This window comes from Meleagris gallopavo, chromosome 28, assembly GCF_000146605.3.
Source record: "Meleagris gallopavo isolate NT-WF06-2002-E0010 breed Aviagen turkey brand Nicholas breeding stock chromosome 28, Turkey_5.1, whole genome shotgun sequence".
NCBI classification, from domain to species: Eukaryota; Metazoa; Chordata; class Aves; order Galliformes; family Phasianidae; genus Meleagris; species Meleagris gallopavo.
Window position 1 is genome coordinate 2,508,102 of NC_015038.2, and position 12,677 is coordinate 2,520,778.

Sequence of the window (12,677 nt, forward strand, 5' to 3'; positions counted from 1 at the left end):
GGTTGGAGCTTCGTGATCCTTGAGCTCCCTTCCAACCCAGGCCATTCTGTGATTGTTTCTGATGCCTGTTGTGACAGCCTGCCTGTGTTTTGCATGCAGCTCAGCTGGGTCAGAGGTAGCAGCCCTTGCTCTGGGTCATTCCCCTGACTGATCCCTGCAGGTTTTCCCTAGGGATGCATCACAGCACTTGAGAAGAGGATTCGGGGCATGCAGGCAGCACGGAGCTGTTGTGAGGAGCGTTACAACTGAGCAGAATGACAGAAGATCACATGCAGTATTTTGCAGGACTTCCCTCCTTGCTGGTGGCTCTGCTCACCTTCTGCAGCCCGTTTCCCACGCAGCTCCCTTGACTGAGAGCACTGCTGGCTTCGTAGCAAGAATGGATGCTCTCAGCCAGAAAATAGCTTGGTTTGTTGGAACAGAGTGCCTGAAGCATCAGCACCAAATACTGCAGGAAAAATAAAAGGAGAAAGAGGGGTAGTGGGAGGTGATTCCTCCAACCCAGAGTGTGGTGGGAGGCAGCAGTCAGCGGTGTGATGGGGTTTGATGTCAGAATGGCTTTTTCCAAGTGCAGTGTTGTGCCTTATGTGGGAGAAATTCCTTATTACTGACATAGTGGTGAAACAAATCAGTGGTAAAATGGTGGAGAGAACTCGATAATACGGCTGTAATTTAAACGAGACTGACCAGTGTATAATGGATCATTAAAGGAGAAGCTGATGATCTGTTGCTCCAAGTATGTGCGTGTGTTGTATTGCACAGACCTCATTTTCTAAGCTTTTCAAAATTCCTGAGTGTTTGACGCTGGAGAAGAAGAAATCTTTGCAGAATTCCCCTTCACTGGGGTCACAGCTGAGCGCTGTGTCCATAAAAGTTGTGCAAGAAACTGCATCAGACTTGCATAGTTTTGGATTGGTTGTGAGCAAAGCTGAGTGTGCAACCCTGTGAGCTGAGTGTGATGCTGGTAAGGGATGGACTGAGCTGCTGCTGGCCGTGGGATGCTCTTATAGCATACGGCTGGTTGGTCTTCTGTTTAGGGGAGAACATGAAGATGGTGAATCATATTTACTGCTGCGTGCAAATGAATTCAAGGCCTGCTGAAAAAGAAGGAGAAAAGTACATTATTGGGGCTCTAATTAGGGTTCTAAGCTTTTGTCAGCAAGTGTTACATGTATGATCTTGGAAAATCCTACCTGGCATGCCTGCTTGTTAACAGACTTTGTGAGTAGATGTTAACTGGAGTATAAATGCCCTGACTGTAATGTCAGTGTAGGATTCCTTTTGTTCCTCTTTATACACTGCAAATCTCATCAAGGCTTTCTTCCCTGCTCCCACTGCTAATTTAAAAACATTGGAGCACTTAATGTTACTGCCCTACCAATGCATGCTGCATTTCTCTGCTCTGAGATGTGAGAAGCAGCGTGTGAGAGGACGGCTCTGTGGGCACACGTGGATTTGGCTGCAGTGCTGCTGGGCCAATAGCATCCAGTGCAAGGCATGAGATAAGTGTTATCACAGCTCTTGGTGTGCTTGCTCAGCGCTGCTGAACGTGTTCAGAAAGCTTCACAGTGTGCTGCTTCTGCAGCCATCCCATGTCCTCTCAGATCTGGGGCTGCTGAGATGCAGGGCATGAAATACTGACAGCAATCCCGAGCTCTCCTGTTTATCATTTCCCCCCCCCCCATGAAATACTTGGGAGCTGAAGTTGTTAATGCTGGGTGGAATGCGGAACAGCCAGGCTGTGCTGCAGTCAATCCCAAAAACATCTTGCTTAAATTAGAGGGGAGGAGGGATGGACAAAGAGGCCTTCAGGAGCTGGTATGGTGTGCTGGGAATCCCAGCCCCAGCACACAAAGGAGTGTGTGTGCATGGATGGATGTGCAAGGGTGTGTGTGTGTGTGTGTGTGTGTGTGTGTGTGTGTGTGCGCGCACACTTGGGGCAGCTTTGGGGCTGCAGAAGCAGTTTGAGAAAGGCAGCTTGCAAGCAGCACCCCACTGGTGGAGGTTGATGCTCCTGGGCAGCAGCTGCTCCATCACCTTGCTTAGCAACTCGGCTGTGCTGCTGGTAACCTTCAGCCTTGCTGCCTCAGCAGCTGGAATCTGTGTTGAGGAACATGAAGTGTTCATGGCTTAGCTCTCGTTTATGTGCCACCTGTGATCTCTTACCTTCAGCTCAATGAAAGGCTTTTTCTAGTCTGGAAGTGCAGCAGTTTTTTTTTTTTTTTCTTGAGAGCTCATTTGGAAACGCAAAGAGTTTTGTGTTTTGACAGTTTGGCTCCTACGCTTCTTCCTTTCGTCTCCAACCCGAGTGTGCATTAAAATATTCATCTTATTCCAACTTGCATAGTTGATGCTTCAGCAGTTTGTGGAATGAATGAGCAGTTTTATGTGAGAAAGGAGCAAATGGGCTGAGAACTGGTGAGAGGAGGGCAGCAGGTCCAGCCAAGGCAGCTCAGGCAGTGCAGTGAATGGAGCATATTGCTGAAAAGCTCCTCCTGTGTGACAAGCACTGAGCTCGGGGCAGGCAGGCCCAGCACATCGCTTCCATCCGTCACCCAACGCTGAGACAAAGGCAGAGCAGTGAGCAGCAGCTTCAGCTTCTGTCTGCAGTCAGTGATGGGAGGAATGCAGGAATGGTTACAGCATCTCTGTAAGGTTGTGGGAATCATCCGCTTCTTTTTTTTTTTTTTCCTTAAATTAAAGACTCAGGAAAAGGAGGGTGCTTGTCTTCCCAGCAGGACACCAGGTCACCTGCAGCAGGTCTCAGTGTGTGAGGCTGGAACACCAAGCACTCAGGCTCCCACCTGGGCTGCTGCTTGTGCGAAGATGGGTTATTTTACATCATGTAATCTTTTTGCTTTTTAATCCATCAGTATTTTTTTTTCACATGCTTTTATGCCATTTGATATCATAGCCAGAAGTACGGGTTAAGTGCGGGTTTGTCTGTTTGCATTACATCTCTTAATCTTTCCCTCAGTCAGGAGGCATAAATCACTTTGAACCTATCAAATTTGCTTAAACCAGCAAATATTGTATGCCTAAAACCTGTGGAGCACGGAGGTGCAATCGGGCAAATACTGCCTTTGTGGGCAGTGGTAATAATGTGAAAATTGCTGTTTTAGTAACTGGCAGTAGATGCAGTTGTGCTTTCTAATTAGTGGGAAAGCATGGGTAAAATGTAGCTATTAGATTGTTTGAACCTATCTGTTTATCTTCTGAATAGTCCTGCTGGTGTGAAGGGACATCTGCTCTGTCCCTACTTCCTCCAGTAGCTGCTCTGGATGTCTTTCATTAATAAAACCTCCAAGGGAGTGGAATTCAGTGCGCTTTTGTCCTTCCTGCACCTCGGAATGATGAGAGCCATTAAATTGCAGGTAGATTTTAAAATGTGAAAGGTGGCAGAGCTGGGGCTGCGTGTTTGGGGCTGTTTCATGGCTGATCCCTGCTGGGCTCCTCCTGGTTGGGGCAGTGCAGCCTGAGCACTGGGACGGCTGCGTCCCTCCGTGGTTGGGTTGGTTTGCTTCCAACAAGGTAAGCGTAAAGGTGTGTCTGTGTGCCCTGAGTTATCTGTTCCTCATGGCCGGCATCGCAGAGCCTTACAGGTGGGCTTTGCCCCTCCCTGTGCATCACCTTCCCTTCTGCAGGATGCAAATGACAGAGATTTTAGCATGAAATCCCATCTCTAATGAAGAGAGCTTAATAGTACCGTTGAAGTCGCTAGGGAAGCAGCTTCGCCCTTCTTTGCATGCAGGCTGTGCTGTGTGCAGGAGTCCCTCTTCAAGGAGGGCTTTGCATACAGAGCTGCCATCCTCTGGTAATCACAAGGGTGAGTCTTTGGGCATTTCACTCATCTGTATTAGAAAACCAGAAATCTGTTCCTCTTGTATTTAACTGGAGCTGAACGTTTGCCCTTTGTGCAGCAGTTGCCTCCAATTGCGACGCAGAAGCATTGGCTGCTTGTTGCCTTGCAGGGAAGTTAAATAAGTAAGTATATACTTAAAATCTGAGGCTTGGCTGCAGGGTGGTTTGGATGGCAGCCGGGTTTGACAGCCCCTCGTGTCCACCTGCAGTTTTTTCTATTGTTGCAGCAAAGGGAACAGGTTGGAGCTGTTAAACCTAAGGCTGTCCTGCACAGCTCACTAATGCAAGTGCCCTTGAGACAGAGTGATTTATATTGCTATGGCTAAATGGTATTGTACTCACTGTAGTTTAAAAAATAGATGTATTTGACATTAATGCTGTGCTCAGAAATAGATTGAGGGCTCGTATAGGCATTCAAATAGAGTCAGAACAAACTCCAGGGATCAGAGCATCCCACAGCACTGCTGTGCACCTCCATCTCCGTTCCTGTGACAGACTTACTGCTTCCATTTCAGAATCCCAAAGAGTGTCTGTTGCCCTCTTAAATCAGGGGAATAGGTCTGTTAATTTTTCTAGCTGTGCATGCATCTTACATCAAGCAGGAGCTGGCAGGCACTGCAGTAAGGTTTTTCCTCCTGGATACATCTCTAAATTTGGATGCTTTTGTTTCTTGATCTTCCATATTCCAGTGCATACTGAGCTGTCCTGTGTTATCTTACTCCATCCTGCAAAGATCAGAAAATCTAGGTGTTTCCAGGCTTGGGATGATGACAACGTCGTGTTATCAAAACATTTCCCTGCCTCTGTGCTGTAAGGCTCTTCTGGCCATCCCTGTGCAGTGTTTCAGTTTATTGTTTGTGCAGTTTGACCAAATAAGTGGCTCTGGGCTGAGCAGCTGCTGGATTTGCCAGTATAAGTAGTAGCACTTAATTGAGCCTAGATTATCTGTAGATGTAGAGCATGCTGGCTTCCTCTGCCTTTCTGCCATCTTCTCCAATTAACTTTCATTTCTCTGTTCTCGTTGCAGAGTAAGGAAGTGGGATTGCAGCTCCAGGAAGACTTGATAAAGGTCCTGAATGAACTCTACACGGTAAATCCAACTGACTTCTTGGCATCTTTTCAGACAGAAGGAAGAAGCGTTGGGCTTTTCCCAGCCTGCTGTTAGAGCACAGCCTGAGCACCAGTGCTGATAAGTTCCTGCAGTCCATGTGATTGGAGGCAGCAATGTACACCACTGAATGCAGTGCCATCAATCTCAGTTTTCAGTCTGTCTTCATATTGCTTCAGCTCTGTCAATGTTGGCTTTGCTTCCCAAAGATCCCACCTTCACACACAGCCACCTCTGGCTACAGTGCTGCTTTTAGAAAGAGATTTAGAATTATTTTCAAGTGCACAGAAATCTTTGTTCAGGTCAGGTTGCTGAATTGGGTCAGCACAGCAGTTTCGAGCAGTCTGCATCTGGAAATGAGCATACAAAGGAGAGCACACAGGCGAGGAGCCTGCTGTGTTGGTTTGTTCCTCAGCTCTTTCAGCAGCACGGCTCCCTTTAGAGTTATAGGCTCCATCTGTGTGTTTTGCTTCTCAGTATATCCATTGGAGGCACCAAGAAAGGCATTGCCTTGAGAAGGAGAGGGGTTGTGTTTGTGAAAGTTCATGAACTGCTTGGGGACTGTTCCTCTCACACAGATGGATGGAAGAGCCTGCTGTTTGATTAAATTTGTTCCTTTTGGTAGCTGTTACTGAGTGAGTTGTTGTAAAAGCAGAACCTACTCGTGGTTTTATTGCTCAGATGCCTCCTTAATGACACGTTGGGTCATTATGCTGAGATCTGTGTTCTTTTCCTCATTCCTTCAAAAGAAGACCCAGGGATATTTCCCGGGTCAGCTCCTATCACCTTGTGATGAAATTCTGTATTAATATCAAAGCTGGAACATGATGGGGAGCATTCTTGGAATTGCCCATATCAACAAAACAAATAGAAGAGAATTGTTTCATTCCAGTATCAAAACCAAATATTGCCTTGGGGGGGAAAAAGGCATTAAGAAGTAGGAAAAGATCACCTCTGTGTGCCACGTTTGCCACTTAGGTTGATTGCATTAGGAGATTTCAATACCTGGTGGCTTCTGGGGCTGCTCTTAGTGGTACTGCCAGGAACACTACCGCCAACTCATCTCTTGTTCTGCTGGGTATCTGGAGGACCAGCAGCAAAATAGATGTCCATAAGAGTACAAACATACCTAAAATACAGAACGCTGCTACCTGTGAGTTGTCTCTCTCAGCTGTCCCGTGCTGCTGACCCTGATGGCAGGGGTGAGTTGCTACGACCTCCTGCCAGGCCTGGGGCTGCCAATGTGACCCCATCAGCAAGATGGAAGCAGTAAAACTGGACTGCATGTCTCTGCTTCCCTTGCTTTCTGCCAGCTCCACTTGCAGTGACAGAGGAAAAGAAAGTGCTTTGCATCTGTTATGATAAATGCCTGCTTTATAGTCCAAGCGTATGCAGTAGCTGAAAGTGTGTGTGTAAATTATTCAGAAAGTCTCTCTTTAATACTGGCTGCATTCACAGTCTCTTTCATGTTTAAATACAATGTCTCTTTGTATGTGAGAACCTTTGCTGATTGCTGCGTGGAGATGGAGCGTGCATCCTACTTATGGGGAGCTGTGCTACAGTTCAGGCTGAGGTGGAATAGTTATAAATGGGTTTTCATCTAAAACTATTTGCACGTGGGTATTTATTAGAGCTGGGATTTTTGGGGTGTATTTATGCAACTGTGCAGTTCGGGGCACGCAATCAAAATTAGAGCTGCTCATTTTGGTGTCCGTGTGTGAAATGAATGGCTTTGTAATGATGGGTAAAACTGCCAGTCTGGATGTTGTGCCCGTTGGTTTAGTTCTGTTTTCTTAATGCAAAACTGGATGTGAATATCCTTTGAAACAAGGATGTTTTGTTTTTGTTTTGGGGAATCTTTTATCTAGACCTGTTCGTTTAATACATAAATAAAAGAGCTGTGATAGAAGTTGTCTGTGCAGTGGGAGCTCCAGGTCTCCTTGAGCAAAAGAACTGCACTCTTTTATTAGTATTGTTATTAGATAAGGCTAGAAGTGCTTTTTCATATCAAATCAGATTTAAACAAGTTGAACCTTGAGTTGCTTTTGCAGCAGTTATGTTCAGACTATAGATTTGCATACAGTTCCTCGAGACTTGTGATGTTTAAACGACTGATTCACCCTGAGGAATGACTGATAACATCCCTTTGGAGCCCCTACCTGGTGATGAAAAGCCATCACTTGTGAGCCTTGGCATGTAATTCTCTTTGAATAGTAAGGAGGCTGAATTTAGCCTTTTTTTTGGGAGGGGTTATTGGATTGTACAAGGAGGAGCATGCCAAAATTAAACAAAGAAGCAGCTGCAGAATAATCCACTTTGGTTTCGGATTTGTGCTGAGAGCCACACTTCCATGCCTTTGTTGTGCTTTGTTCAGATGCAGAATTTCCCCCATTATTCTGCCAGTTTACATACTTCAACTCCCAGTCAGCAGCCAAATCTGACCTGCTGGTTGCTGGCCAAGTGTGATAGTTGGCCATTAATTAAACACGATGGCCAGCTACCCTAATGTAGTTACATTAAAGAAGCTTGCCGTTTTGACCACATCCGACAAACATTCTCACGTTGTGGCATATAACTTCTTTCTGAGGATTTCTTCCTCCTTCCTTGCTTGTGATGCTTTCCAGTTAGATGTAAACCATTCTGCCCCGAGGCTTGGCCGTGCAGATCAGTGAAGGCAGGATGCCTTTGTGCCTGGTTACTTGTGCTGGTTAGGTGAGCTTGCTTCTTCCTGAGCAAATCCAATGTGATGCACTGCAACTCTTGTCTATCATCCTTTGCAGGTTATGAAAACCTACCACATGTACAACGCTGACAGCATCAGCGCTCAGAGCAAACTGAAAGAGGCAGAGAAGCAGGAGGAGAAGCAGATTGGGAAGTCAGTGAAACAAGAGGAAAAGCAGACGCCGCGCTCCCCCGACTCAACTTCCAATGTCAAATTTGAAGAAAAACACGTCCGACGGAGCTCTGTCAAGAAAATAGAGAAAATGAAGGAGAAGGTACTTCCACTGCATTGCTTGTGTGAAGTGTGTGAGGAGGAGACCTTTGTGGCAGCTCAGCACAGGGGGTTATGAGCTCCCTGGTGTGAAATGCAAGTGTGGTTTGTGAAAATGCGAGTTGGTGTTTCTCCACAAATTCTCAATATTGAGATTGAGGAAAGGCAAAAGCTAGCATCACGTTTGTTTTAGGATAACTGAATGTCTGCTTGCATTATCCCAGGTTCTGCAGGCACATCCCAAACGTTAAAACAGGCTCAGAGTATGAAAGTAACAGCTGCTTGTTTGGAAGCCACGATGAGCGTGTTGTGCACAAGATTTTGGGCTGTCTCTTTTGTTTAATGTTCGTGCCAGCTTAACGCCTGACCTGTGTACAGGGAGCCATGCTCTCCCAAGGTGACTTGCAGGCAGAGCAGGTGCTTTGCAGTCAGCCAGGCAGGTGGGCAGCTCAGCACTGAGATTCGAGGCAGCAGAAGGTGCAGTGTTATTTTGGGATTGATTTGGGTGCAGCCCAAGTGAACAACAACGTGTGAGCAGGGTGAGATCTGCTCAGTATCCTCGCTCTGGTTGGTGTTACTAAGAATGCTCCTGTTGCTGCTGTGCCTCTTTTTAGAACACACTCTGTTGTTGGTTTCTCTTCCAGCGCCAAGCCAAGTACACAGAAAATAGGCTGAAGGCTATTAAGGCAAGAAATGAATATCTGCTGGCTCTGGAAGCAACAAATGCGTCTGTCTTCAAGTATTACATTCATGACCTGTCTGATCTCATTGATGTAAGTGCTGCTGCTCGGGTGCTTATGGTGAATATCATTGCCATTAACCCTCATGTGTGTCTCTGCTCCTTCAATGCTGCGTGTACACAGCTGGCAACATCCCTGCAGCTGTGATGTTGCAGCTCTGATGGCAGTAAGAGCCACGGTAACCAAACATTAATCTGTTAAGTGAGCTTTTCTGAGGTGTTTCAATCAGTCTGTTACGCAGATAGAAGCTTGCACAATACACCTGGCATTGAAATGTGTAGAATGAAAGTTGCTTAGTTAAAATGGAACGGTTTTGGTGTGACGTTTCTGTTTGCTATTTTAAGCAAACCCTCAGCTCAGAAGTGTGTTTTTTAGAAAAGGAGGATGTTAACTGTAAAAATCAGTGTGGCAGCTGGTGAAGGAAATCGAGGGCAGGAGCATTTCCTAAAAGTGATTTGAACTTGTTTCTGAAAGATTCCATCCGTTTCAAACGGTTGCTTTGGGTAGCATGTCTGACAGAGAGGGATGTCCGTACCATTCAGAGCTTCCATTCTCTGATAGCCTCATCCACCAGGAGCCTGATGTGTTCCTCCTGTCCGTGGGACTGCAGAGCAGTTCTGGATGATGTGAAAGGAACTCGTTCCCCAGCTGCCCCCAGACTTTGCTCTGGAGCCAAGTGAAAGCCCTCAGCATTCCATGGGCCTTAGTTCTGCTCTTGGTAAGATGCACAGCAAGAAAATAAATCTCTCCTCTTTGAAAACCCTTTGAAAGCCAGTTAGGAATCCCAGCATTTCTTAGAAACTGTTCCGCTTCAGCGTGCACAGCTGAGTCCCACGTGCACTGACTGTGTCGTGTCTGGGTCTGTGACTTCTGCTGGGTCTTCCTCTGCCCACCAGCACAGCCCACTGCATCCCTGTTCAGAACACTGTTGTAGAGGGAACTTTCTTTGTAGGTGGGTGGGTGGATAACTGGCAGAAATGTCTTGTTACAGGCAGTAAAGGTCACTGGATGCTGTCAGTCAGCCAGCTGCACAGCACCTGACAGTATGTATCATGCACCAGTGCAGCTGACTGAAAAATCACACAAGGTGCACGTAGGCATTTATTAGCTATTCATTTTTTTAAATCCCTCCTTTGGAGGACAGGCCTGTCTGTGTTATGAGCTTTGAGAAACGCTGTTATTTCAAAATATCATGTTTTGTAATGTTTGTTTTGGAAATCTTCTCTCTAAATCCTCCCCCAGATATTGCAGATGTGCTCGATCCAGTTGCCTGCTATCAGCCTGCGCTCGGTGGGTTTTCATGGATCACATAGGAAGGAATTGGTTTGGATTTCATAAACCCCAGACAAATTTTCACCCAGACCTGAGATCTGTAGTAGTTTGTTGGCAGACGTGGGTTACCCAGCTTTGAAGGAAGTGCTCCTTTTGCTGGGTGCTCTCAGCCATCCCTGGGGCACTGCAGGCAGTGATGCAGGACCAGAACCCACACTGCAGGGCACTGATCTGTCACTGCTCCTCGACAGCAGTGGCTCAGAGCAGTTCTGTGTCCCTGCTAAACCCCCCCACCCTTAACAGAGCATCACAAGCTCTCAGAATCTTTAAAAGAAAAGTGTTACCTGCTATGGTTTCAGAAGGCATGGGAAGATACGGAATGTAACTGAATTGCATCTCCTGTGCTCCCAGCTATCTCACTGCTAAGACACAGTGAATATGGATTTATTGATGCTTTGATCTGAAGGGCCGAAAATTGACAATGAGGGCCAGTGATGTTTATCAGGAGCATCTGACTGAAATAAAAATATGGTGGTTTTTTTAAGCTAGCTCTTAATTCTTGTCCTTGATCTAATCGTTTGATACCGCAGCTTCAAGTATAATAGAAAAGCAATCTTCAAAGTTCCAAATAAATTCTGTTAGGCCAAATGCCTTTAAACTCGCCGTGTTTGTACAGCACAAACCTGTGTTCACAGAAGGATAACAGCACATTGCTTCTTCTGTGTGAGTTAAAAGCAATAAGCTGGCAGAGCTCTGAATCTCCTGACTTTGGGGACAGAGGCACTTCTTTGATGCTAATGAAACATTACAGTAATGGGGAAGAGATATTAAGAAATACCTCCTGTTTCTGGAGGGGTCACTGGGACAGAATGTCTTTTAAAATGCATGGGATATACGAGTCCTGAAGCTGATTTTTATGCTGTTTGCTCATGGAATTCCTTTTTTCCCCTTCCAAATGGAGATGGTGCTTTAAGACAGAGGGCTCTTAACTCTCTCCTCGACTCTTCTGCTTTGAGGTTTTTTGAAAGCCTCTGACTGGAGAAGGGTTAATCAGCTGTCATGTTGGGAAGTGAATGTGAATGAGTTATCATTAAATTCTTATAAAAAATTGATTTCCTCGGAGAACGATTCCATCAAACATTTATGTAACCCAGCAGAAGGATGGCAAGGCAGATAGGTTCATAAACAGGGGTGCTGGACTTTGAGAAACAGCAAAGTGAGGGAGTGGGCTGAAAAACGTTCCCTGTCACAAGCTTCAATAAAATAAAGCTAAAACCCTTTGGCATCTTAATGTGGCCCTGCTGCTCTGTGAGGTGGGCCATGAAATATTAACTCTCATTTGACTTTGCAGTCCCAGTGGTTCCTCTGAGCAGCTCTGCTCTGCTTGTAGGAAGGACGGGCTGCTCCTGCGTGCTCTGAGCCCATTCTTGTGTGGCTGCACGTTGGCTTCTCGTGGGTTGGCTCTCTGAACTGCTGCAGGAATGGCAGAATCGTGTGTGTGCCAGAGAAAGGGGCTGGTGAACGGCTGCTTATCCCCAGCACGTGCAGATTCTCATTCAAGCATCTTTTGGGGCTGTTTTTCTGTTTCTGATGGAGTGCAGTGTCCTTTAATTATCTGCCTCCAGTCTAACTGTAAGTGCTGCTCTTTTTGCAAGCCCCTGTGGCTGCTGCAGCTGGTTGGCACAGGAGCCAGGCTCTGCTGGTGGCAAGTCAGAAAAAGCAGGGAATGGGCCCCCAGTCAGTGGCTCCCTTCTCACTCCCTCCACCCCTTCCTTTTTTTTTCCTTTTTTTCTTCCTCTTTTTTTTTTTTGCATTTATGCACAATGACAGTGATGAGACCCAAATGATGGGTGAGGAGGAGATTTCATCTGAATTTTGCTTACAGAGCAGCACAGCAATCAAGCAGATGGTCTCTTTCTTTCTTTCTTTTTGGATATTCTCCTAGCGTGCGTAATCTTGCTTGTAATTCCAAGAAGGTGGAACTCCTTTCTCACTCACTTTATTAAAAGCCTAAAAGTCTGGGCTTTTTTTCATGAAAAGCTCCTTTCTCCCTCACAATACGTGAATACTTGGCTGTGCAGTCGTGGTGGAGATGAAGCTGCTCGATTGTCTTCCAGTGACATCATCCTCATGTCAGCAGTAGCCAGGAAATTCTTGACCGTGACCGCTCTCTGCTTGAGCATTTTTGCTCTTGTTTCACCCCAGCAATGAAGTCAGCCCTGCCAGCCACTGCTGGCTTTTGCATGGCTCTCTTCTTTCTGCCTGTGTTTGTACAGGTCGTGTTCTTGCTCCCTGAAGTACACCGAGTTGAGCAGTTTTCTGCATCCTGGGTGGAATAATTTAGATGCAGATTGATCCTTGAAGATGATGCAAATCCTGTGCTTTGTTGTTTGTTCTTTGTGTTGTTTTTTTTTTTTTTTTTTTTCGTTTATAACTTCGTTATAATGTATGCTATACGAAGTTATTACGCCCCACGATATTGCAGATGTGCTCGATCCAGTTGCCTGCTATCAGCCTGCGCTCGGTGGGTTTTCATGGATCACATAGGAAGGAATTGGTTTGGATTTCATAAACCCCAGACAAATTTTCACCCAGACCTGAGATCTGTAGTAGTTTGTTGGCAGACGTGGGTTACCCAGCTTTGAAGGAAGTGCTCCTTTTGCTGGGTGCTCTCAGCCATCCCTGGGGCACTGCAGGCAGTGAT

General features: G+C 46.1%; 1 protein-coding gene across 1 annotated transcript; it reads left to right on the forward strand.

Annotated features, from left to right (window-relative positions):
- Positions 1–4,252: 4,252 nt before the first annotated feature.
- LOC104914515 (SLIT-ROBO Rho GTPase-activating protein 2B-like) lies at positions 4,253–11,123 on the forward strand. Its single transcript, XM_031556967.1, has 3 exons — positions 4,253–4,951; positions 7,750–7,965; positions 8,606–11,123. Exons 2-3 carry the CDS (start codon positions 7,753–7,755, stop codon positions 8,846–8,848), a joined length of 456 nt encoding a protein of 151 aa, XP_031412827.1. The 5' UTR covers positions 4,253–4,951; positions 7,750–7,752; the 3' UTR covers positions 8,849–11,123.
- Positions 11,124–12,677: the final 1,554 nt, after the last annotated feature.